Source organism: Schistocerca cancellata, chromosome 2 (assembly GCF_023864275.1).
Source record: "Schistocerca cancellata isolate TAMUIC-IGC-003103 chromosome 2, iqSchCanc2.1, whole genome shotgun sequence".
In the NCBI taxonomy this organism is placed as follows: domain Eukaryota; kingdom Metazoa; phylum Arthropoda; class Insecta; order Orthoptera; family Acrididae; genus Schistocerca; species Schistocerca cancellata.
Genome location: NC_064627.1, coordinates 860,414,505 through 860,441,610, shown reverse-complemented (window position 1 = coordinate 860,441,610; position 27,106 = coordinate 860,414,505). Strand labels below are relative to the sequence as shown.

Genomic DNA, 27,106 nt, shown 5'->3' with positions numbered 1-27,106 from the left:
TATCTGTTTTTATGAAATTAAAATTTTAATAGTCTTATTATAGCAATGTAACATTTGTTGTTCCAATTTTCTGTAGTTTAGAAATTTTCAAAAACCATTTATAATGGATCAAATCAGAAACTTTTTCTGATATGAAGCTTCAGACATATTGGAAAGCTATGGAACATACCAAATTTCACTTATCACAATTATTAGTTACTACTTACATTATATGTTAAATTCAGTGTAAGCAATCTTTAATGTACATGATTGAAATTACTCACATCCTGTTACTGCCAGTACCATGTATGGCCAAACATTTCCAAAATGTACTGGTTATCACCTAATAACATCGAGACGCTAGAGTTGATTCTCATGACTAGCCCAAGTTTTTTTGTGATTGAAAAATCGGCAACAATATTCATTTTGGTGTCTTTGGACAACACAGAAGCTGCTCAACATGAATATGCAACAGTGGATACAAGCAACTGGTATGGCATTGAGTTGAAGAGCCTGTTATGAGGTATGCGTGCTTGACTTGCATTGTTTTCTTTGTGAATGATTTATGTGCAAATAGCTATGTATCTGTTGGTCTGAAATGTCATTTATCAGTGCCATACAACAGACTATTCATGATTTCTGTTGGCCTATGTGTGCATCTGACATTATTGCTATAATCACTACATGCAGAATCAAAATTGTACTTTAGAAGACAAAAAAGAAGCAGCTGTTACTGCCATAATTTTGTAGAAAGTACTTTGTTCAGTTGTTATGCTTGGATGGAGTGGGATGTATCAAAAGTGACATTTCAATCAATGTATTAGGTTTTTGTGTTAAATGCCAAAGTTATGAACAGAGGCAAAAGAGAATTTTGAAATGATAGAATTTGTAGTTTGAAGAGTTCTACAAGATCACTATGGATGGAACATCATATAGAAGTTGCAGAAAATGAATCAGGTGAGTTCCACATCTTTTAACAGAATAGTATTTGTTTTAGATTAGCCAGTGATTTTGGTTTTGTGTAATGTAATATGTCGATTGACTCCAATATCTACTCCCCTCTGCCCCACTAAGATCTTTTAAGCATGATCTATGAGAGGGAAGTAGCAGGTGCTCATTTGCTTTCTAGAGGGAAGTAGCAGGTGCTCATTTGCTTTCTATGCTCAGGAGTTCAAGATGCATTACATCTCAAGGGATTTTCTTCACATTTCTTGCCATTTGACTACTTAAGGAACTGTTAAACCTACAATACTTTTTATGTGTATAGTTTTTGATAGGGTTGTTACAGAGCCACTGGATAAAAGAATAAGTGTTGGCAATTATTATTAGCTTTATAAATGACATCATGCCTAAAACTCGTTGCCAAGCCAAAAATATTTTTTTTTTTTTTTTTTTTTTTTTTTTTTTTTTTTTTTTTTTTTTTTTTTTGCGTTCTACTTGTATGAGAGCTATTTAAGTTGTTAGAAAGTCAGTGGGACAATAGTGGAGAAAATATCAAGAACATAATTTGTTTATTTCCCTAAGTGTTTTGAAGTTAACTTTTTTCCTTACCCAAGAAGCCAGCAGGGATCCGAAAGACGTTTATTTATAACGTTTCATACTGTCACATTTAAATTACTCTTTTTTTCCTTTTGAATAATAACTTTGTAATGTCTTGTTGAGTAATGTAGTTGCCATTATTTTTGTACCATCTCTGGAACACCTGTGATGCCTTTACATGTAATTTTTAGAAATATGAAGTTCCATCTGACAAGTCTTATGTATGTTTATCTGACATGTACACATACTGTTTCTACATATTTGTGTAGTGTCTTCAGAGGTTTGGAAAAGAGTTATTTTTGTTCTGCAAATGAAACTTAGTTTTGAAGAAGCCCATCTGGACCTGAAAAATACATCCACACCTGTATGTTTGTTATTTATGATGTGAACTTCTTCCTAAAGCTAAACAGCCATTTGTGCCATCTGCTGCTTATCTGATGCACAGCAACTGTTCTATTTCATGATGAGATATCGGTCCTCATCCACATATTCGGATAAACTGAAATGATTGGCGTAATGCAGAACTTTGAAAAATACTGTAATTGTTTGTACTTCTCATACAATTAAACTACTATGTCGAACTCTGGGAAATAAAAAAAAAGTAAAAAAGTTGTCAAACCTAAACACTTTTATATTTCTAAAACAATTTATGGATCTTTCCTTAATTTGTAATATTCACTCTTGTCAATGTGCAATGAAGAAATCGGATGATCATTGTCGTATAATGATGTATAGTGATGCTTTGGCAATAGAGGCAGTCAGGAGTAAAGGGATGAATTCATAACATATTTAACAATAGAATATTTTTATTTTTTGTGTGGGTGTTTTTTTAAACCAGCCAAGCTACAACTCTTGCATCTTTGTCAGTAGAGGGGAAAATTTCAAGAAGTTATTACCACGCATGCATTATTATTGGTTGCTAAAATATAGACTCAGTTCATTCAGTTTTAAATGGATATTTTGGCATTTGTACTAATAATTCTACTAATAACACACAATTCATCACTAGCATGAAATTTATGCAATAGAAAGTAAAGTTTTGTTCATCTTAGAAAACAGTTGTCTTACCAAACTTTGTGTTCCTCAGTATGATCAAGATTTTCGAGTAGGTTACATGTAACATTAATGAAGATGCAGGTTAATAGTGACTGTTTTAAAAAGGAAAAATCCGAGAGCAAGTTGCAATTCCCCTCTCCCTTCCGTTCCCTTCCCTTCCCAATGTTGTAATGAGAAACTTCTTGTGCTGGTGACTTGATATTCATCTTCACTTGGTGAGTTGTCCCTTAAAGTCAAATCCATGTTGGAATGTAACAATATTGTGAAAAGGAAAATTGCTACTCACCATATAGTAGAGATGCTGAGTCGCAGATAGGCACAACAAAAAGACTGTCACAAATAATAGCTTTCCGCCAGTAAGGCCATTATCGGAATTAGTCAGCAAACACACACATACACACTCAAAAAAAAATTCAATTCACACACACACGACTGCAGTCTCAGGGAACTGAGGCCGAAAGCTATTATTTGTGACAGTCTTTTTGTTGTCTCTATCTGCGACTCACCATCTCCGCTATATGGAAGTAGCAACTTTCCTTTTCACAATATTGTAGCTATCTCTTATCACATATGAATGTCCTGTACTGCAAACCTCCCATCTATCTTCTATATATTTAAAGATGAGTCCTTTGGTAAATTTCCAAGCTTGACTCCATCAGTTCTTGGAGTTCTTGGTCAAGAAGTTGAATAATCCAGTACATGGAATTACAAAATTTATGTAGAATGTTTTTTGAACTGCACAACACATGCAAAATCCGCCCACTACTGGTGGTATCATATGCTCTGATCAGCATCAGAGAGATCAAAAAATGACCAGTGACAGATGTCTGCAGGTGTTGGATCATTGTGTTACTTTCAGGCTTCTTTGGTAATTTTAGAGAATTTTTGTCTTAGATCTGTACTACACTGTAAATGATCTTTCATAAAATTGTCTTTGTAAAATATTTGACAGTATATTTGGACTGTTTTTATAAAAGTAATCTTTTATATAAAGTCTTCGATAAAAATTAGAATATGATCCTATTTTTTTAAAATAAAAGTTTGCCATTGAATGCTTGGCACTTACTTGAACAGTTGTGCTGCTGCTGCTAATAGTACTAGTAGCTGCTGCTGCTACTACTACTACTACTACTATTACTACTACTACTACTACTACTATTGTTACTGCTGCTGCTGCTCCTGCTGCAGCTGCAACTAGTAGAATGACATCAAAGTGTACTCTTCCACCATGATAATTTCTCAATATTATGAGAATAAAATACTGCATATTCCGTAGCATGTTAAGTAAAGAAACTGCATTAAGTGGTTAGGAACGTATAAGGAAATAACTGCATCAATCAGCAGTGTTAGAAGTGGCTGCATAGTGGACAATATGAATAAGAAACTAAATAGCTTGAGAAGTTAATACTTGAAAAGTAACAATAGCCGTTTCTGTGAGTGGGTCCACAGCCACTGCACATTTCTTAAAGAAAATGCATTTTATTTTCTGAAATAAACATTGCTAGCAATTGTCTTTTGTTTGTCACTGAAAATCTTACTATAAAGGTGAGACAAGCAGAAATAGCATCTCTTAAATGTGTATTTCGTTTGAAAATATGATGGGCTACTTTCTTAAGCTCAAATTGAAATGGTTGTTGGTCTGTTCTCACATAATTTCCTCACAGCGCATTATGTATTCCCACTGAGTTCACAAATCAAATTCTGGAGCTTCTCTACCCACTGCCTGTAGTGTTGCCCACAAACATTTTTGTTTCTCTTTCCATTCAATCAAATGTGCTCATCGAGAACATTACATGCTACTGCACAGATGATTAACTTTTCCGCATCCACTTGAACAATTATGATGGAACAATTTTACTGTAGTGTAACGACTACAGCAGGGTACATTGATCAAAGAGGTTTTACAAAATCTTTGACAAACATTTTTGTCAAGTTTCTTTTCCAGTGTAATATGATTTTAGGCATGCACTGTTTACAAAATTGTGTTTCAATCATTCCCAACATTTCTAAAGGGTTTTACTTACTTTTGCGCTGGAAACTTGTTAAAAAGAAATATGCCCCTGCTTGTGATACTTTTATTTGTGTATTTATTTTGTGTTCCACCTCGGTGTGTTTGTTATGCTGGCTCTCCTACACGCTACAGCGGTGTAAAGGTAAAGAAAATTGAATGAAAGCTGAATGGTAATCTGACCATTTTACGGTGACTGCAAGGTGGTGGTTATTGTTGTTGTTTCTCATCCCTTCACATTCCCGATTTTTTTGTTGAAATATTATTTTCTTGCTAAAGGTTCTTGACATTGAAGCAGTGAATCCGATGTTCATTTCAGTATGCTGTTGCATAACGACTTCCTCATTTTTAAGGAATGGAGTATCTGGCAGCTGCGAAATTGCCGATGCTGTAAGTCAGCCGGGTGAACACTACTTAAAGAACAGATTCAGATGTGACACCTGCGGAAAGTCATTCAACTTCTCGATGTCTCTCTCGTTGCACCGCCATGTCCACCGAGGCCACACATCGTGTCCTATTTGCCACAAAGTGTTGAACAGAACGTATGACCTCAAGAACCATATGCTTCACATCCACCATGTCTCACACAATTGAAAATCTAATTTTGGTGGGACTTTCTTTAATAATAGTTTTTATAATTTGATAATGAAGCATCCTGGATGGAATGTAAAGAATGTTGCGCAAAGATCACACATTGTACACTGCAAGCATTGCAAAGCAAATGTTCAGTACATGTGAGATCTTGATTATTGTAGCTCAGCTATCATACTTTATTTACCAGAAAATTGTCTCCCCCCTCCTTCCTCGCTCTTGGAAATACAACTCCCAACTGGTGTGAGTAGTGCGCTCAGCTGGAATTGGTGGAATAAATGCAAAAGAGGCACTGAAAATCAAAAGGATGGGGGATATAAATATAGGGGGTTGGGACAGCTGAACACTGAAAGTAGCTGTAAAGGTGCATGTAAAGTGGTAGGCTATGTAAATGATAATGGGAGAGAACAAAGAAATCAGCTTTGGGAAATGGTTAAGGATGTGGAGCAAGAGGGGGGAAATGTCCCAAAAAGGATAGAGAAACTGTTTAAGACAAAAAGCGTAGGAAGAGACCGTGAAAGAGCAGCTTCATTTGAAGAACAGTGCAGTTATTGATGCTGGAAGAGTTGCTAAATTCTGCGTTGGAAGGACATTTCCCACTTGCTCAACCCAAAGAAGTTATAGTAGTCGAAGGGGATATTTTATTGGCTCAGATGAGGAGGGCTTCATGAAGTTAGCCACATGGTACACGGGATAGTCATAATGTTTTAATTATCACCTAAAAAGAGAAAAATAAAGTTACATAGTAGTCTCTTTGGTTTTTTGCAGTTACTTGTCAGAAGTCCTGATACACTTTGAAATCCCAGCAACATGATAATGTAGCATGTTTGTTAAAGGAGCCACCCGTCTTCAGCTTATCAAAGGACCGGACTATTTTGTGTTGCCTCCTCTAGCAGTGTGCTGCAGTGATATCAAAGTGCAACAAAAAATATTAATTATCTAACTTTTTTTTTTAGATGATAATTAAAATTTTATTACTAACCATCGTACTGAACTTTGTGTTCTCTGACCCTGGTCTCAGTTCTTCTGGCTGTTCAGTGGGATGGAAGTTGGTTTTTAGTTGTGTTCAAAAATAACACCTCACAGTGCCTGCAATGATACAGGTGCAGACCCTAAGTGCTTCCACAAATGGACTTTTCCTAATGACATAAAAATTGCTGATAACAGAACTGCAATTGGAGGCAACAGCTGGCTGCGTGGATCAGGTTTTTCAGTGAAGTTTCCCAGTGCTATATGACTTGCATATGAGGTTGGAAGCAGGAGCCAGAAGAATGGACAAAGATTGTTCATAGGTTGTGCAGATGATGCTACACTATTTTAACATCAGGGTAAGGATGATTTTGGCAGGAGTATTTTTCATTTTAGATTAGGGCATTCTGAGAAGCAGTTTGAGTACTGGCAAATGATGTTTGTCATTTAAAAACTCCATCTGCATTGCCTGTTCTGTATGTGTCTATGCTCATCTCCTTTTTGATCCTATCACTGGTGTGCTGGTGTTTGCTATTCTGTTGAAGGGAAGGCCATTTCGCAGAGCACAGCCTATAGTAAACTGCTGTAACCAGTGATTGGTTTTCTATGTGAGCGTAACAACAAACACTAGCTTCCCTGAACTATGCAAGTGAGAAATGTATCTACATGTTCTGTGGAGCCTACAGCCCACGCAGTATTGAACTATGTAAGTCCCTGGCTTCCATCCTCCTGTTTATCCTTCCCATTCATCTGTCCATGCCTCTGTTCTGACTTGCAATACATTTTTTGGTCAGCTTGCTAATCTCTTTGCCCTTTCTCCTTCTCGCTCACTGAAATCTCTCCTTCTTGCTCACTGAAATCAACCCCTGCCCTGCACCTCCTAAAGTTGTCTCTCACTGTAATTGGTCCTGTCTCCCTCTGTATGCTTGCCACACCATGCAGCCTCAACTGATATTTCTACTTGCTTTGTAGTAGGAGTTGGCTTACTTGTGTAACTCATAGTTGCACTGGAGGGAGGGAGAAGGAACATGATTTAATGTGCTCTGGTGTTGACAAGTGATTGGAGACAGATCACAAGCACTGACTGGGGAAGGAAACTGGCCATGTGCTTTTCAAAGAAAGCATCTCAGAACATGCATTAAGTGCTTTAAGGAAATGACAAATGATTTCTTGTCCCAGTGCTTGCATTTTATCTTATCTCTTACATTTGTTTTTAAACACATTTTTGTGACATTGATCTGAATGGCAATTGGCATATCTGTTATGAATAACTGAAAGTTGTTCTAATAACTCCTCAGTTGCAGTTGTAAATCAAGTGCTGTTCATGAGGGGAATAAGCACAGAATTAATTCCTGCGTGTATTTCTCTGGATTTTTGTTCTTATATACCAGCTGAAAAAGACCATTTTCCTTACTCTACATTTTCTTTTGTTTCCTGAGTTCATTAAAGATGACTGGAGAACATTATAAAAATGAAAAAAAATCATAATAAAATAAAACTCAAAATGTAAGTATTTCATGCGCTAAAAAATAACTCTTGAATACTTAAACGTACTCTTAAATTTGAAGTATTCAGCAGTGCCCTAATTTTAAATAGAACATTCATAAAAAATTATAGAATGTTAAAGAAAACTTTGGAACTTTTGAGAACATTCAGAAACATCCAAGAACATTCAAAAATGTTAAAGAGCCCAGTGGGATAATTTATATCACTGAAACATTTGAGAAGATTTTAGAACATCAGTTAACATTCTGGAATATTCGTAAAAACACGAGCGTCGTAGATAAATCTCAATTTTTTTCATTGTAATAGATATTGATATGAAGGAGACTGAAGGTGATGTGTTGACCATCACAATGTGATATCGACCACTTCCAACTCACATATTGCTGCAATTAAAACAGCTTTTAGTGTGTAACCACTGTAGTGCACAACAAAGGAATCCAATAGCACACAAAAACCAGTGATTGGCAGCAGATGGGTGTGGAAGTATCACAAAATTTTGCCACAATCACTTCAGTTTGTATGTCTAAATGCTCGAAGTTTCCCTCCCTTAGCTTGGACATAGCCAGTTAGCTCCTATCAAATATGAATTAAGAAATTGAATCATAATGACAGAAATTATAAAGTTAAATTAAGTAATTATATTTTCTATACACTTTTATTTAATTTAATGAAAAAACTCTGCTTCGTTATTTAATATTTAACTGTTTATTCTACTATGATACTTGCTTGTGAACTGTGTTTATCACCTTATTATTTAGTGAGTTAGATATATTCATTTCTTTTGGTTCTTTAGTGTGAATATCATTTGTTCTGCCTCTTTATTTTTGAGTACGTAGTGTACATATCAACTCGAAACTGTTGAAATAAATGACAGGATTTGGTAATAGATAGAAGGCCTCATATTCTCAGATTGTTAAGCAATATGCACGAAACTCCTTGACAGTTATTTTTCTATTTGTTTCAGCACATGTATTTGGGTTCACTTGTTTCAAATTGAAATGGTAACGCTCTTCTCCTCTTATAAAAATTAACTGATATTGAAGTGGGCTGTAGGAACTGTTTTTCTGTGATACTTTGTAATCCTTCTCTTCTTTATTGAATAATTATATCACATGGTTATAATGGTAATTTCATTGACTTGAACTGTGTTGATACATTACATTACATGACACGCAGTGCGCATGTGATTAACTTTCCACTTTCTGACAGTTATGACAAAATTTTACTGTATTGTAATAGTGTCTCCCATAAGGTACTGTGGTTAAAGAAGTTTTAATAAAACTTTGACAAAAGTAGAACTGTTTACCAAACATTACATTGAAGATCCTTACTATTTCTAAATAGTTTTACTTTCTTTTGTGCCAAAAACTTGTTAAAAAGGCATTTTGCCCCTGAATGTGGTACATCTTCCATATTAGTCTGACTTTCCTAAGACTGCACAGGTGTAAAGAGTAAGAAAATTGACTGAAAATGTAATAGTAATCTGACCATGTTGTGGTGACTGCAAGGTGGTGGTTATTGTTGTTTATCTCCTACCCCTACCCCTACCTGATTTTTATTGAAATTAATGTATTTATTTTCAAATCCTTCAAGGCATTAAAGCAGTGAATGTGGTGCACATTTCATTGTCCTGTTACATAACAACTTCCTTGTTTGAATGGAGCGGGTTATCTGATTTTTCAAGATTTATATGTTACTTTTATCGTACTTCATTTGCGTAGGTGTGTGTACACAAGCAAGCATGTGCGTGTGCATGCATGTGCATAAGTGATTAAGTGTTTTTGATATCTTTTCATGTTTTTGTATTCTGAAATTCACAATTCTTTTCTCCAGACATCCCACAGCACTTTTCACTAGGGAGCTGGGAAATTCCAGAGGCTGTAATGCAGACAGGTGAACACTACTTAAAGGACAGATTCAGATGCGACACCTGCGGAAAGTCGTTCAACCGCTCTACATCTCTCTCAATGCACCGCCAGGTCCACCTTGGCCACACGTCGTGCCCTATTTGCCACAAAGTGTTGAATAGAACATATTACCTTGAGGACCACATGTTTCGCGTCCATCGTGTGTTGCCCCACTGAAAGTTTAATTTCGATGGAACATTATCTCATGCTGTTTTATATAATATGATAATGAAAATCTTGGATGGAATATGAAGAATGGTTTCCGCAAAGACAGTCACTCTCTGAACACTGCAAGCAAAACAGCTCTCTCTCTCTCTCTCTCTCTCTCTCTCTCTCTCTCTCTCTCTCCCTCTCTCTCTCTGCTGCCACAGCAACTCCCAACTGGTGTGAGTAGTGCTCTCAGCTGCAGATGGTGGAATAGATGTAAACAAGGTGCAATTTAGGAAAAGGAGAGAGGATAGAAATGTTGGGGCTGGAGCAGCTGAACAGTAACATTAGCTGTAAAGGAGAATGTAAAGTTGCAGACTATGTAAATGATAATGGGAGAGAACAAATCAGCTATGGAGGATGGTTAATTATGTGGAACAAGAGGGGGGAAATGTCCGAAAAAGGATAATGAGAGAAGCTGGCTAAGACAAAAAATGTAGGAGGAGACACTGAAAGAGCAGCACTAGTTGAAAAACAGTGCAGTTATTGATGCTGGAAAAGTTACTAAATGCTGTGTTGGAAGGACATTTGCGACTTGCTCAACCCAAAGAAGCTAGAGTAGTTTAAGGGGATATTTCAGTGGTGTGGATGAGGGGCACCTTGTGAAATTAGACACATGGTACATGGGGTAGTCATAATGTTTTAACTGTCACCTAAAAATGAGAAAAATAAAGTTACAGTGTAGTCTCTTTGGTTGTTTGCAGTTGTGTCTCTGCAGTCCTGAGACACTTTGAAATTCCTGCACCACGGTACTGTAGTGAGGACCCAATCGTCTCCAGTTTGTCAGAGGGCAATACCATTTTATCTTGTCCCCTCTAGCAGTATGCTATTGGGCTGTTGTATGAGGATTTCAGAGTGAAAAAAAGTTAATTAAATAAATTTATTTTTTTGAGGTGATAATTGAAATTATAGTTCTAATCATCATACTGAGCACCGTGTTCTGAGAGGCGCAGACCATAATTGCTTTCACAAATTGTGTTTTCTTAATGAAATAGAAATTGCTGGTAATAGAACTGGAATTGGAGGCAGTGGCTGGCTACATGGTTCATGTTTTTCAGTGAAGTTTCCCACTAGTATATGATGCGTTACGAGGTTGAAAGCAGAAGAGCCATGAAAATGAGCCAACATTTTTCACAGGTTGAGCAGATGGCACTGTTCCAAATTAACATGAGGTGTAGGAGATTTTGGTAAGAATATTTTTCATTTCAGATTAGGACATTCCGGCTGATGGTGTCCCATCATTTCTATCAAGAGTGCTGCTATATAGTAAGAACTTGCTAATTAACGCATGTGAGAGAAGCACGGGATTTAGCATACCATCTTAGCACATTTTTATTTTCCTGAAATGTGAATTGTTTTTGAAAAAATTACTCCTCCATTTTCTAAAGCAGTATTCTACTGCTCTCTTTAAGCTGGTAAACCCTCCTAGAATGCATGAATAAGAGGCGAGTCTCATGATTTCTTTCCAAGTAAAATGAAGAGTAATACTAAATATGATGATGCAGTGGGAAATCTGATGAAATAGTTTTAGTCCTTAAACTTTTGTCTTTAATAAATCGTCTTTGTTTCGACGTTGGATGCTCTTTGCAACTGCAACACCCAATGGAAGGACCCTTTGCTGGTGATTATTGGCAGGAATTCATGAAACCCAATAGCAAAAGACTGTAACCCCTGCTTTGTATTTTGTGTGAGTGTAACAACAAACCATGTGTTAAACTGTATGAACTGAGATTAAATACAGCTTCGAATAACTAGCTTTTGGTCATCTGTAGCTGCTAATTCGCAATCTGTTACAGATGTATCCCCCACTCCTGTCCATCCATACAAACAGTAGCTTCCTTGAATTCTATAAGTGAAAAAAAGGGCCTACATGTTCTTTGACCAAGCAACCCACATAGTATTCTTATCCTTGGTTTGCATCTGCCTCTTCCCACTTCCCATTCATCTGGCCATGTCTCTGTTAACATTCCATTTCCAAACACTTCTTACTAGCTTCATGCTTCTGTTTATCTCTTACTTACTTGAAGTATTTTTTTTGGTCTCAGCTTGTAACCTCTACATTTTTTTCCATTCTCAGAGTATTCAACCCCTATCCTACATCTTTCTAACTTGTCTCACAGTATCATCAATGCTATATTCCTGTGTATGCTTACCACCACTGTCACTTGTCCCAGGAGCTTTTGAAATAAATGACAAGAATTGGTAACATGATTCTCTCTCAGCCTCATGTGATATGCATAAAATTCCTATGAGGTTATGTTTTTCTTTTGTTTCCACACATGTATTTGGGTTCACTTGTTTCAAATTGAATTGGTAAACATCTTCTCCTTTATAAAAATTAACAGATATTACAGTGCTTTGTCAGTTCGTTGTGTTTCTACAATTCATTGTAGTCCCTTTCTTCTTGTGGAATCATTGTAACTCAACTTGTGTACTCACTGTCCACTGTTACATTGCCATTCTTCTTCTCCATATGGTCTTTAGTCAGTTAGAATCACCATTATACTCATTGGATATCATTTGATCCATTGCTGTTTTTAATACATGCACCAATTGATTGAACTTATGTAAAAACATCTGAATTTCTTCAGTGATGTTCGGTCTCAGTCCACTTATATTTGCACACCGTAGAGCAACATACCTTTGTTCATAACCAATGAAGTACAGTTGCAAAAATTTATAAGAATCATCTACCATGGAGACAGTGATCCCACTCTATCGTAGACTTGCCATGAAAACGCAGGGTTGAGGTGATGTTCTTCACTGCTCAAGGGACTAACAAGACAGTATATCATTTGAAAGCAAGTGCTTTATGCTCTCATATTTTGTTGAAAACATTGTGATTCTGTAGTATCTCCAGTCATTTAATGAATTACTTCTGGTGGAGACACTCCCAATGGTGCTAATCCAATCTTTTTTATTTATTTATTTATTGTTCCGTGGGGACCAAATTAAGGAGAAGTCTCCATGGTGATGGAACGAGTCAATACATGAAATTATAACACGATAGTAGAAACAGATAAAATGAAATACAAGAAACGTATTCAGGCGACAATTAGTAAGTTAAAATAAAGAAAATCAGCAATGTAACACTGGAATTTGCTTAATTTTTCAGCTCTTCCAGGAGCTCCTTGACAGAATAGAAGGAGTGAACCATGAGGAAACTTTTCAGTTTAGACTTAAAAGCGTTCGGGCTACTGCTAAGATTTTTGAGTTCTTGTGGTAGCTTATTGAAAATGGATGCAGCAGAATAGTGCACTCCTTTCTGCACAAGAGTCAAGGAAGTGCATTCCACATGCAGATTTGATTTCTGCCTAGTATTAACTGAGTGAAAGCTGCTAACTCTTGGGAATAAGCTAATATTGCTAACAACAAACGACATTAAAGAAAATATATACTGTGAGGGCAATGTCAGAATTCCCAGACTTTCCGCTCATGCAACAGATTCTTGGGGGTTCTCTGCTGAATTTCTTGGCGCCGAAGAGCTGATTCACTTGAGCCATTTTTGCTAATGACAACATGTTTGAGTGATTTGTACACTAATATTTTTTTAATTAATTAATTAATTAATTAATTTTTTGTGTGTGCTTGTGATTATTGTCTTTCATGAACTTCTCGCATTGCAGCTCTACTTAGTTCATTTTTTAATCTTGTTTCTTTGACAGTTTCTCTCTGTCTGTTTGCTGTGTATCTCACTCAAACATCTACTGTAATTTTTGTTCATGTACTGTGTTGTCTCTGAGTCTATTCATTCTCCTCCATTCTGAAGCTAAATGTGCGTCTTGCTCCTTTTCTGTTTCATTTCTTCACTGTTCTTTCTGTTTCCTTCTGTTCAATTCACCACTGACAATATCCTCTTCCTCTTTTACATTTCAGTATCATGTTAAATGTTAATATTACTTGAGGCACTAAGATTCCACTTAATACACTGTTCACTAACTTATGCAATTCACTTTACCTAAATTTATGTCACCTTCATTTTTTTTATCCACTCTAATCAATTTCCAAAACTTTACTAACACTTGTGTCTCACTATTGTCTGCGTACAGTGTACCATTCTGAGCGTGAATGTATGACCTCAATGACAGGATAATGGAATGTTCTAAAACATTCTTGATCCAGGAACACACTAGAACTCTCTTGAATCTACCGTAAGATTCTATAACATTCTGAAACACTCGTGAACTGCAGCTCACAAATCAAATTCATGTGAATACTTTGAGCTTCACTTCTCACTGCCTACAGTATCATTCGCATTTGTTTTCGTTCGTATTTCCTTTCAGTCCAATGTGATAATTGTTAACATTACACTATGTCCTACTGCACAGACGATTAACTTTTCGGCAATCATTTGAAGAATTATGACAAAATAAATTTATTGTAATGTAATGGCTCCAGTGAGATACTTTTACCAAAGAAGTTTAAATAAAACATTGTCAAAGATCTTTGTGAAGGTTCTTTTTCTATGTAATAATGGGCAATAGACTACATAGAGGTCAGAAGTGGTTACCAAACTGTACTGAGAGAAATCATCTACTATGTCTAAACGATTTTACTTACTTTTGAGCTGAAAACTTGTTAAATAGATATTATGTTCCTGATTAGAGTACTACTTACTCAGTGTTAGTTTTGCTGCCTGCTCTATCAACTACACTTACGTAAAGCGTAAGCGAATTGATTGAAAGCTCAGTAGTAATCTGACCATGTTGTGGTGGCTGCAAGGTGGTGGTTATTACTGTTCTATCCCTTCCCCTGATATTTGTTGAAATTTGTTTATTTATTTCCAAATGCTCCTTGGCTTTAAAGCAGTGAATGTCATGCACATTTTATTATCCTGTTGCATAATGACTTCCTCATTCTAAAGAAATGGGGCATTTGATTTGTGAGATTTACATCCTACTGCATTTGCATAGGTGTGTGTGTGTGTGTGTGTGTGTGTGTGTGTGTGTGTGTGTGTGTGTGTGTGTGTGTGTGTGTGTGTGGGCGCATGCACGTGTGAGCGTCCATGTGTGTGAGTATGTCTTTCTGATACGTGTTCATATTTTTGTATTCTGAAGTTCACAATTCTTTTCTCCAGACATCCCACAGCACTTTTCACTAGGCAGCTGGGAAATTCCAGAGGCTGTAAGTCAGCCAGGTGAACACTACTTAAAGCCCAGATTCAGATGTGAGACCTGCGGAAAGGCATTCAACCGATCTACGTCTCTCTCGATGCACCGCCAGGTCCACCGTGGCCACACGTCGTGCCCTATTTGCCACAAAGTGTTGAATAGAACGTATGACCTCAAGAACCATATGCTTCGCGTCCACAGTGTGTCGTCCAACTGAAAATCTAATTTCGGTGGGACTTTATTGCATACTATTTTATATAATATGATAATGGAAAATCGGAATATAAAGAATTTTGTCGGCAAAGACACTCACTCACTGTACACTGCAAGCAAAATAGCTCTCTCTCTCTCTCTCTCTCTCTCTCTCTCTCTCTCTCTTTCTTTCTTTTTCTTTCTATCTTTGCTGCCACTGCAGCTCCCAACTGGTGTGAATAGTGCCCTCAGCTGGAGGTGATGGCATAAATGTAAATGAGGTGCATGTTAGAAATATTGGGGCTATGGCAGCTGAACACTGACAGTAGTTCCAAAGGGTCATGTAAATGATAATGGGAGAGTATAAAGAAATCAGTTTTGGAGGACAGTTAAGGATGCGGAGAGAGAGGGGGAAATGTCCCAAAAAGGATAATGTGAGAAACTGGCTAAGACGAAAAAACGGCAAAGGAGACTGAGAAAGAGCAACACCAATTGAAGAACAGTGCAGTGATTGATGCTGGAAGAATTGCTAAATGCTGCACTGGAAGGACATTTGCCACTTTTTTATCCACATTGTAAATAGGTAGTTACATTATTTAATTATTACCTAAAAAAAAAGAAAATAGTTACATAGAACTCTCTTTGCCGTTTGCAGTTACTTGTCTGCAGTCTCGATACACTTTGAAATCCCAGCACCATCGTACTGTAGCATGTCGCTAGAGGAACCAACTGTCTCCAGATTATCAAAGGCCAGCACCATTTTGTCTTGTCTCCTCTAGCAGTGTGCTTTTGTACTGTGATGTGAGGATTTCAAAGTGAATTTTTTTTTAGGTGATAATTAAAATTGTATTACTAGTCATCATACTGAGCAATGTGTTCTCAGAGGTGCTGACTGTAATTGCATCCACAAATCGCATTTTCTTAATGGACTAGAAATTGCTGGTAAAATAACGCAATTGGATGCAGTAGCTGGTTACATGTATCAGGTCTTTCAGTGAATCTTTCCACATTTATATGACTTTTGATATGATGTTGGAAGCGGAAGAGCTGTAAGTAGGGACAAAGATTTTTCATGGGCTGTGCTGATAGTACTGTACTACATTAATATGGAAGATTTTGACAGGTGTAGTTTTCATTTCAGGTTAGGCCATTCTGGGAAGCAGTTAGAGTTCTGGCTGATGATGTTCCACCATGTGTCTGTGGAGTTTTGGTGTGTAATAAGGGTATTGCAGATAACACATGAGAGAAGCACTAGTTTTGTATACCATGTTTTATTGTTCCCTGAAACATGAACTATTTTCAGAAAATTCATCCTATGGTTACTGAAGTAGTATTCCAATGTTCAAACAACTTACAAAATGCTTTATTTATAGCCCTCCCCCTCTCAAGTCCATTTTCCCTTGATTCCTGTACCTAAAGAACCTCCAGGTGCAATGTCTGTCACTTCTGTGACAAGCACAATCATTTGTCAAAGCATATCCTATAGCAAAAGGCTGTAACCACTGCTTGGTTTTCAGTGTGAGCAGTTGCAGTGCACACTGGTTAGCAGCATATTATATGATCACTTGCAGCTGTTGGTTCAAAAATTGTGGCATTTAGGCCCCTCACCCCTATCTATTATATCAAACACAGGCTTCCCTGAGTTGCGTAGGTGAGAGATGTACTTCTGTCTTCTTTGACAATGTCTCCCATTTAGTACTGATCTCCACAGGTCCCTGATATGCATCTTCTTCTTCCCCCTTCCAATTCATCTGACCCTGTCTCTGTTACCAATCCATTTCCGAACACATCTTACTAGTTTCATACTTCTGTTTGCCTCGTACCTGAATGATTGGTCTCAGCTAGCTAATCTCTTTATCCTTTTTCCTTCTCCCTCTGAGCAGTCATCCGTATCCTCATCCTCCGTGAGTTGTCTCTTATTATCAGTCATCTTATGTTGCTGTGTATGCTTGCAACTGTTGTCACTTTCCCTTGCAGCAGCTGCCCTGTCCTTATATTTCTATCCATCTTGTATGCTGTAGTTCTGTGTCCTTACATTTTAGTGCTTTTGCATTCACACCATAACAATGCCAGCTGAGGTTGCTACTCACTACTTGATAGGAGTTGGCTTACTTGTGTGACTCATAGTTGCACTGCAGGTGGGAGAAGGAAGATTATTTAATGTGCTGTCAGTAACAAGGTCATTTGAGACAGAGCAAAAACCCTGATTGGGGAAGCAAATTGGCCGTGTCCTTTGTAAAGAAATAATCCCAGCTTGCACGTTAACTGATTTAAGAAAATCATAAACAGATTTTTGTATCCATCTGTTTCCAAAAACTTGCACTTTATCTTACTAGATATTGTTGTTACAAACACTTTTTTGTGACTGATCTAAGTGGCAATTGACATATTTGTTACAATGAATTTAAAACTCTTTTAACACTTCCTCAGCTGCAGTTGTAAATTAGGTGGTTGTTTTATAGAGATGAGGGGAAGATGCACAGAATTTATGCCTGTACGTATTTTTCTGGCATTTATCTACTATATGTTTTGTTTGCACCACATTATCCTTTCTATAAGGGTCATTTTTCTTTCTACAGACTGTTCTAAGAAATTGATGTATTTCAGTGATGCAAGGGAAGAAATTCCAAGGGTGGAATAATGTACCCCATAAATTGCTTGTAGAAAAGATACATTCCCTAAACACAAAAAAGTTACAGCAGACATACTGACAATGTCAGCAGATTATCAGTGCCTTTTATATTTTTGCCAACAAAAATTAAAACATTAAAATTAGAACCTCAAGGTGATTACTAAAGTTGCAGTGTGCATGCTGATAGATAACAGGAAAATGACAAAGTGAAAACAATTTATGTCTCATTAGATAAGATTTTAGTAGGTGAATGTTGCAGTAAGAGGTGGTGATAGCATCTGCAGAACTGGTGGTGCTAATCGCAGATTGGTCATGGTCATGGAGTTGATATAATGTGTTCCTGAGGCCTGGCTGCATTGATAATGGAAGCAGTGTTTTCTACTTCAAAGTCAAGGGAAGTGCTTATTTCGTTAATGAAGATCACAACAGATGGCTACAAGACCATGCCGATTGATGACTCTCAGTTGTTTATGCAACATTTGTTCCTTGCCCCTCTCAGAGGTCGTGTCTACTTGCAACTTATTCCAACAATTTTACAGGGAATAATTTACTATATAAGCATGTCTGATTTTCACCCAGCAACTCTCTTCTAAGTATAGAGCTGAGGCGGCAAATGACTGCTAATTGGATGTCAGGGAGTGCATCACATAGTATGTGCAGAATGAACGTAAATAGTGTGCCATTTTGTCTGTGAATACAGTTACACAGTGGTGGCTGGTGATCATGTGCTACAGAGCACTGTAAATATCACACTTAAATTATGCTATTCCTCTTCGAGTGCAAGCCAAACTGGCAGTTGATCAGCAAGGGATTGAGTCACGTTGCAACCATGATAATCCCCCCCCCCCCCCCAATCTTATTTTATTCCTTACAATATTAAAACTATTAAATGAAAACTTAAATCTATTTAAATAGTTCAGTTTATATACATAAAATTAATATATTCAATTTAGTTACAATTACTACCCCTATAAGTCAAGGAAATATGTGAGGAAATTTAGTATGAAAATGTGTAATGTTCGTAATTCACTTTTCTGCTTTTCATGTTTCTTATTTGGGAACAGAGACGTGTGGGGTTTGGATAGAGCGAAAGATCTATGACATATTAATGCATTAATAAAAAACATAGCGGAAATCGTAAAAATGTAAACAACATACTTGACCTCAGTTTATTAGGTAAAGCAAATATTGCAACAGTATTGCCACTCCTATCATGATGACATATCGAAACACTATCTGTTTGTTTTTGTAATATTGTAGCATACTGGTAAAATTTCACACAATCTGCCGTTACAAGTACAGTAATGTATATTGAGGCTTGCATACCTCCAAGAATAACAAGCTTCATTTTAAGACCACGTGAAACAGAAGAGGATCACCTGTTTACCCGTTGCTGTAGCAGCGTAGAGCTGAGACATTCACATTTTTTTGAGCAGTTTCTTTAGTGGGTGGTGAAAAGATAGTTCACACCTCGAGAATTGAGAAATAGTTAGTACCAGTTGTGTATGAAAACATAAATAGGGGTACTATAATATTAAACCGTGTAACTGAGGTACACTAGACAGTTAGTAACAACTCCACAATGTGGTACCACAGGTAAAGAGATGGTCTACCAAACATAATTGGCTTTCACCATCGACTTTGTACTACTGTCCTCTCAATTTCTTCATTTTGATTTTGCTCTAGAGTTTATCATGTCTTCCTGATAGTGTTTGATTACCGTGTCTGTCTTTCAGTCCATCTGTGTGTGTCCTCTTTTGATAATTTACATTTTGTTTATTTAAATTTCCTTCCCATCACCTGCTGGCTACATCCAAACCATCATCTTGAGTCAGTTTCTCAAGTTTTGTTATTTTTTATCTGTAGTCTGTATCTGGACCCTGTGATTTCTTTTGAACTTCGGTTTGTTGTTTGTACTTCTGAATTTCATTCTCAACTGTGTGGTAGTCCACAGTGCCCACTAAATCTAAGCTGTCTGTCTTCTGGTGCATAATTCTGTGCGATTTCTTTTTCTTCAGTGCCTGTAAATTGTACTTTTATGATTTCACATTACCTATAACACAATTTTCCCATGCAAAAGGAACTGCTCAAAATTCTGAAAGTGAGATTCAAATTTGAGTATCTACTCTTTACTCCATTTTTCCTTGTTTCAGCATTCAGTAAATGGGTGCTCCCCCTTCTGACCACTACAAGTTAATTTTCATTTTGGACTGTTCAGTTTTGTATTGAGGTTTTGTTTAGCATATTTTGACTACATATCATACTTGTGTATTCTGAAACGGTCTTCTTTTCGATAGGATGCTGGGGAATTCCAGATGATGAAAGTATGAAGGGCAAACCTTACACACAGCCGAGATTCAGATGTGACATCTGCGGGAAGTCATTCAAGCACTCTACATCTCTTTCTATGCACCGTCAGCTCCATCGAGGCCACACTTTGTGCCCCATTTGTCACAAAGTGTTCAGTAGAACACAGTACCTAAAAGTTCACATGTATGCTGTCCATGAATTGTCATCCTACTAGACATGTGAACTTAAGTGAAATATGTTCCTTTAAAAGTGGTAATCACATGTGTAATCTCTGTATTTCAGTGATCAGATTAATTTTTTCGCTGTAGTGAAACTGGCATTTTAAACTACAAGAAAACAATAGTTACTTGTGTTCGTATGTGATCCTTCATTGTGACATTTTTTGTTTATCTTGGTTAATGTTTTGAATAATATAATTCACGCTTCAGAAACTCTGTGCTGCACTGCTCCTTTATTCATGGCTTGTTGTTTAATGTCACTTGGGCACCCATTTCATTGATGATTGTAACAAGTTGAGTATCTCATAAAATACTGGTGGCAGCAATTTGAAACTGGAAAGTCAGAAAATTATATAAATTTATAAGGGAGCCCTGTATCCATATCTTCAGGTGAATGCTTTCTTTGCTTAAATGTGATACGCATATTTCTGCTTACTAAGAAAAGTAAAGCAGAAATAACAATGTGATGAGAGTAACAATACCTTTAACTGAGCAACAGCTGCAGAAGTTATCACAGTATATTGTGGGAAAAAAAGAAGAAAGGAGCGCTTCACCAGTGATGAATTGCAAACAACATTGATTTTCTGTTTCATTTACTCCTTATCTAAAATCCAGTGCATGCATTGATACTCGTGCCATCACTATTTACATTGTGGATTTCATTTGTAGTGTGCTAGCGTGGAATCTGTTTGGGAGTTGGTGATGAGACAACCAGGTTGTGTGTTTTCATGCACTATTGAGACATTAACATTAACTGCAGTTATATTGTTTTGACCTGTAATTATTAGGTTGGTGCATAAGTTAGTAGGTTTTTGGTTTGCATGTTGGTGCTCCGGTTGCTGTGGGTTTATTTATCGATTGTCATTTGCTACTTGAGTTTACATATTGTCATTTTGTCTTTGGAAATAGTGAGTGGAGTTGCGGATGCTAGAAAATGGAGTGCCAAGTGGAGAAATCTGAACATTTCATACATATTTCTCTGTTTGACTTCAGTGGTAGAGGGGTGAAAGCGTTATGCCATTGGACAGAGCACGGCAAGAAAATGGTTTTCTCGTTTCAAGGAGGATCGGTTTTGACATTAATGACTCTCCATGTTCAGGACGACCTTTGGGATTTGATGATGATCAATCCACAGTGATCCATGTCATTGTACTTGAGAACTGACAAATATGATGAACTGTGCTCATTCCAACATCATGCGACATTTTCATGCAATGGGGAAGGTTCAAAAGTTGGGTGAGTGGTGTGTGGGTACTGCATGCTCTAAGCCAAAACAACAAAAAATCAGAGAGTTGGCCTTATTTACGTCTCTGCTTGGTCATCATCTATTGGCTCGTGGGCAACACCAGCCATTCCTATCCTGTACTGTTACTGGTGATGAGAGATGACGTCTTTATGCTAATATAAGGAAAAGAAAAGAATGGTTGTTTCAAAACAAAGCAGTAATTTCCCAGACACAGATATGCGCACATCCACAAAAGCTAATGTTGTGCATCTGGTAGAACAGTGACGGTATGGCGTAGTACGAATTGCTTTCCAGAGGTGTAGTCATCACTGCTCACATTTAGTGTCAACAACTGAGACATTTTGCAGACACAATCCAAGAACAATGACCAGGAAGGCTGCCTAAAGCTATTGCAGGGTAATGACCACCTCCATTCTGTTAGGCTGACAAACAGCACTACGTAAGAGTGGGGTTGGAAAGTCATTTTCACCCTCTTGTTCTTGTGCCCTCAGATTTTCACCTTTTCTGCTTTCTCTTGAACACTCAAGGAGCTTCCTTTCTGGATAAAAATGTGATTCAAACATGGCTCCATGAGTTCTTCACCTCAAAACCATGTGATTTCTGCAGTTGCAGAATCGAAAAGTTACCCCAGCATTGGCAGACTGTTGTAATTAGTGAAGGAGAGTGTTTTATTGAAGATTGAAATTGCTGTTATGTGTATCTGCCATGTGTTTTAAACTTATGGAAAAACACTAGGAACTTATACACCAACCCAATAGTTGCTGAGAAATAACTTAGTCTTTAAAAAATATGAATGGTTGCAGTTTTTTCCAATAACACCTGCAGTGTTCCCAAGTCATCATGCATAAAATGTGTATATAATATGTTAATGTTTCAGTTTTCTCATCACATCTGCCAAAAATATATCACATTAGCATAGCACAATTGTAGCCCACAATATGAGTAATGAATTTCACCACATGATGGTGACATGACTGTCAAAAGATATACTGGACTTCTGATTAAGAGAGACTAAAGTAGAAAATAAATGTTATTTTTGTAGCCATTGTACCTACAGGGGTTCCAAACAATAATTACAAGAAACTTGCCTCTCACTAAATATGCAAATAATTAATAGGTTTACAGAAATACTTTTTGTAGTTCGGTTGGGCAGCAACACTTTATTCTTTATACAGTGCTCTGTAGAGAGAGGTCCAGCTTAAAAGATGTGAGAGCCATATTGGTATTTATATAATCTGAAATGTGATCTTCTTTTCTCCAGACTCTCCCCAGCGCCTGTCGCTAGGCTGCTGGGGAATTCCGGATGCAGTAAGTAAACAGGGTAAGGGTAACATACCACCCAGGTTTACATGTAACATCTGCGGGAAGGTGTTCAAGCACTCTGGATCCCTCTCGATGCACCGCCGGCTCCATCGTGGTCACACCCTGTGCCCTATTTGCCAAAAAGTGTTTAGTAGGACATACTACCTCAAGATCCATATGCACCTCATCCATAATATAACAACAGACTGAAGCTTTGAACTTTAGTGATGCTCTGCATGTTGCTAATCATATTCACTTACACTGTTTGTGACTGATTGTTTTCTTTTAGTAACGGTAGAAAAGAGGCTAACTATAGATAGTTGAATAGTAATTTCAGCCTCTTGAAAGAATATGAACAACCAGAAAGGAGTACACATTTAGTGGTGTTGCCAATTTTGACAGTTATTTATTTAGTATTTATTTTTATGTGACTGTTCAATTTTCATAGGCTGTTAATTGTTATATTGACAAGTGTTTTGTACATTTCATTTAAACATGTAGTGCCTGCAAAATGGGCCATGTGATTTGAAGCTGATTTTACAGGAGAATGGAAAAAAAAAGTTTTATTGCGTTCTTTGTGACTGAAAATAATTACTCGTTTGCTATTTCTTTACTGTATTAGTATTCTAAATTTTCTTTAGCATGAAATTCTACATTGTAAACAAAAGAAAACTTTTCTGTGCATTCACATAGCCGCTTTTGCTTGTGCTTTCTTTCCCCCCCCATGTGACAGTTTTTTACCATGTTTAAGAATAGTCCTCAGATTGTTATTTCCCAGTTTTTATTGCTAAACAGAAGAAAAATTACAGTTATATGTAACTGAATTGTAAAATAAAGTACGATGTCAAGAGTATCAGTGACAATTTCATTTTAATTACTTTGGTGAGCCGCAGAAAAATTGTTAAAAAGTCAAACTAAATTTTGAAGAATGCATACTTACTGTCCTAGAAAGTATTTCAAGAATTACCATAAATTAAAAAGTAAATATAGAACATTACAGTTTAGACGTGAAAACGCTACTGCTCTAGTATTAGGGTTTCTAGACACTTTGTTCTTTACTTCAAATAAAAGGACGTGGAAACTATATAATACAGCTATAATTATTAGCATGTTAGTACACTTTGTCTATTAATGTTGCTATATTATACCTGGTAGTTGCTCACTTTTTAGCTTGTTAAAAAGCAGATGGCAGCCCTTGTTCACGAACATAGACATTTAGACTTCGATTCCTTAATTTTGAGTGAATCAAGTGGTACACAAATGCTGCTTCTTCGTTGCGGGGATGACTACCAATGTTATCTGTTAATTGTCATGCACACAATTTTTTCAGTGTGATAGATTTCTACCCTGATATTTGCAGTGGTGGGCTCCCTCTTTTCTTTTTTCTTTCCTATGCCTGATGGACATGAAATTAAAGGGAAGGTATTCTTAATATTTGAAAAATAAGTGATCTACATGGAAAATTACACATGGGTAAGTGTATTTCTTTCTGTTCCTTGCTTTGTTCATCCCATCACATAATGGGCTGATGTATATTTTGGAGGGAGAAAAGTCATTCCAGTGTGAATTCACCTTCAGCATACTGTTACTTATTATGTGTCAAGTTCTGATCTGATAGAAAGGGCAGCGAAAATTCCTTTTAAGACTTTGTTTTTATTTTCGTATGAACAGTTATTGGAAATGAGAACAGTTATGCAGTGCTGTAACTATGTAATGTGTGTAATTTTCAGTCTTTTAGCCATGCTGTATATAGCATATCTCTGTTTTAAGAGAAATGCCTCATTGTTGGGCGACACATTGTGTATAGTACTGGCTATCAGATAACTTGCATCAATCTGTGTGGTTATCGTCATTATGTTGTCAAAGGGTGGTGAAGTTCCAAATAATTTTTTTTATTTTATTTTTTTATTTTTATTTGGTCATATTATCTAACCGTTGTGGGTATGTAGATGTAGTGGTAACTTTTTTGCATTTAGATTTAATTTACCTGATCCAACAGTGGTTTGTGTAATGTTTCTATTGGCTTTCCAAGGTTGCTTTTCCTTTTAATGCACTTGTATTTATGAATTTCTGTTGTGAAAGAACACGTCAATTGTTGGCTGAGTGAGGGAGATGGTACATTGGTTAGCATTTGGGAGAATTATGGCTCAAATCAGTGGCCGGCCATCCAGATTTAGGTTTTATGTTATTTCCCTAAATCGCTTCAGACAAATGCTGGGATTATTCCTTTGAAATGGCATAGCCAATTTCTGTCAGCATCGTTTCAACAATTATATTTGTGCTTCATCTCTGATGAACTCATTACCGATGGGATGTTATACCCTAATCTTCCTTCCTTTTTCCTTTAGTTCTTGTCAGGAATCTTAGATACTACTCAACAGACAAGTCTGCCTAATTAAATGAGAATGTTAATTGTAAACTATAGAATGAAAACCTGAAAAACTGTGTTATAAGTAAAATTTCAGTCACCGATAGTAAATTCTTAAATAATTTAATGTTAACAGTGTTGTTGTGCTTCAGCTACTTACATGAACCTTCCATGAGCTGACACCATCTTTGAGGCAATCGTAAATTGAAAATATTAATGTTAATAAGTAGTTCCAGCTCAGTACAATAATATTTAAGAAATTGAAAAGAAGGGAAAAGAAAGAAGGCTCGTCCACAAAACAAATCAATATGAGTTAAAGGTGTTCATGCAGAAGTTTTAGTTGCAGAATGACTTCTAGAACCTGAAAAATAAAGAGAAGTGAAGCCACATTGAGTCACACTGACAGAAAATGTCTTGCAGCAATTAGTAATAAAATTATAGGGTATAGATTCTGGGAAAAGGGCAGTAGATCTCAATTTTATCGTTCGAAGAGGGATATTGTGATCTACACAAGGCTAAACTAATCAGTGAAATTGGACAGTAGATGATCTTACATTCCAGTTATATATTTATGATGTCTGTTTGGGCCCAAGCTTTTATTTATAACTTACATTTATATTCACAAATCTCTGTGCAGTTCTTCATGGATCTTTTGTGTTAATAGTGTCTGTAAAAAAACAAAGAACTGTAAACGTTTACTTGAGTGACCACTTATGGTTTATCAGTTGGAAATTAATTGCTTTTTATGGAAGAACATGGTCATTTGTACATTGCACTTCATGGAAATAGCCAGCAGTGTTTGCTACTGCAGTTACTATGTTAGTTAACTGGACTTGTTCCACATGATGGGTGTATGACAAAGTGAATGAATGCAATAGAAATAAAGTTAAATTGGCATAACTAATTTCTGCTAACCTCATATAGTACACTGACAAGAAAAAAATTGCAATGCCAAAAAATAATTAATTGTAGAGTAATGAAATTGGGAATACTTCTGTCTAGGTAAGATATTTAAGTGATCAACATTACAAGATCCCAAGTTAATGTAAGCATGAAACAAGACATTGCAATTATGAAATGCTGGTACATAAGTAAATAGTGCGACCACCAGAGGGTTGAATGCATGTGTGTAAACATGCATGCATTGTGTTGTACAGTGCCAGATGGAGTTCCATGCCTGTTGCACATGGATAGTCAGCACAGGGACAGTTAATGCTAGTTGTGATAGATGCTGGAATTGTTGTCTGTTGATGTCCCATATGTGCTTGATTGGAGACAGATCTGATGATTGTGCAGGCCAAGGCAGCATGTTGTCACTCTGTAGAGCATGTTGAGTTACAGTAGCAGTATGTGGGTGAGTGCTATCCTGTTGGAAAACACCCCATGGAATGCTGTTCATGAATGGCGGCACAACAGCTTGAATCACTAGATTGACATACAGATTTGCAGTCGTGGTGCATGGCATGATGATGACAGTGCTTCTGCCGTCATACGAAATCGTACCTCAGACCATAACTCTAGGTGTAGGTCCAGTGTGTCTAGTACGCAGACAGGTTAGTTACAGGCCCTCAACTGGCCCCCTTGTAATCTACACATGGCTGTCACAGGCCTGAGGCAGAACCAGCTTTTGTCAGAACAAACAACAAGCCTCCAGCCTACTCTCCAATGAGCTCTCATTTGACACCACTGAAGTTCCAAACGTCGGTAGGCGTCAGTGGAAAGCATGCTACAGGGCTGTCCTTCAAGTAACCAATTTGTAACAGTTTTTTGTGTCGTCATGATGCCAACTGCTGCCCAGATTGCTGCTGCAGGTGTAGTACAATGCACCAGAGCCATACGCCAAACACAATGGTCTACCCTCTCGGTAGTGCCAAATGGCTGTCCAGAACCTGGTCTTCTTGCGACCATACATTCTCGTGACCAGCACTGCCAGGCAATCAAATACAGCGGCTACATTCCTGCCAA

General features: G+C 37.0%; 1 protein-coding gene across 14 annotated transcripts in view; it reads left to right on the top strand.

The window, feature by feature from the left end:
• The window catches only part of LOC126162801 (broad-complex core protein isoforms 1/2/3/4/5-like), a 538,471-nt gene that overhangs the window by 155,380 nt on the left and 355,985 nt on the right, over positions 1 to 27,106 (top strand). The window contains exon 6 of one of the 14 annotated variants that reach the window (XM_049919535.1): positions 22,733 to 23,626. The exons of 12 other annotated variants lie outside the window; for them this stretch is intronic. In XM_049919535.1, coding sequence (XP_049775492.1) covers positions 22,733 to 22,983 — 251 coding nt within the window. In that variant the 3' untranslated portion in view covers positions 22,984 to 23,626. Of the gene's footprint in view, positions 1 to 19,994; positions 20,734 to 22,732; positions 23,627 to 27,106 lie in introns of those variants that run through there. One more of the 14 variants, XM_049919539.1, reaches the window with a different exon arrangement.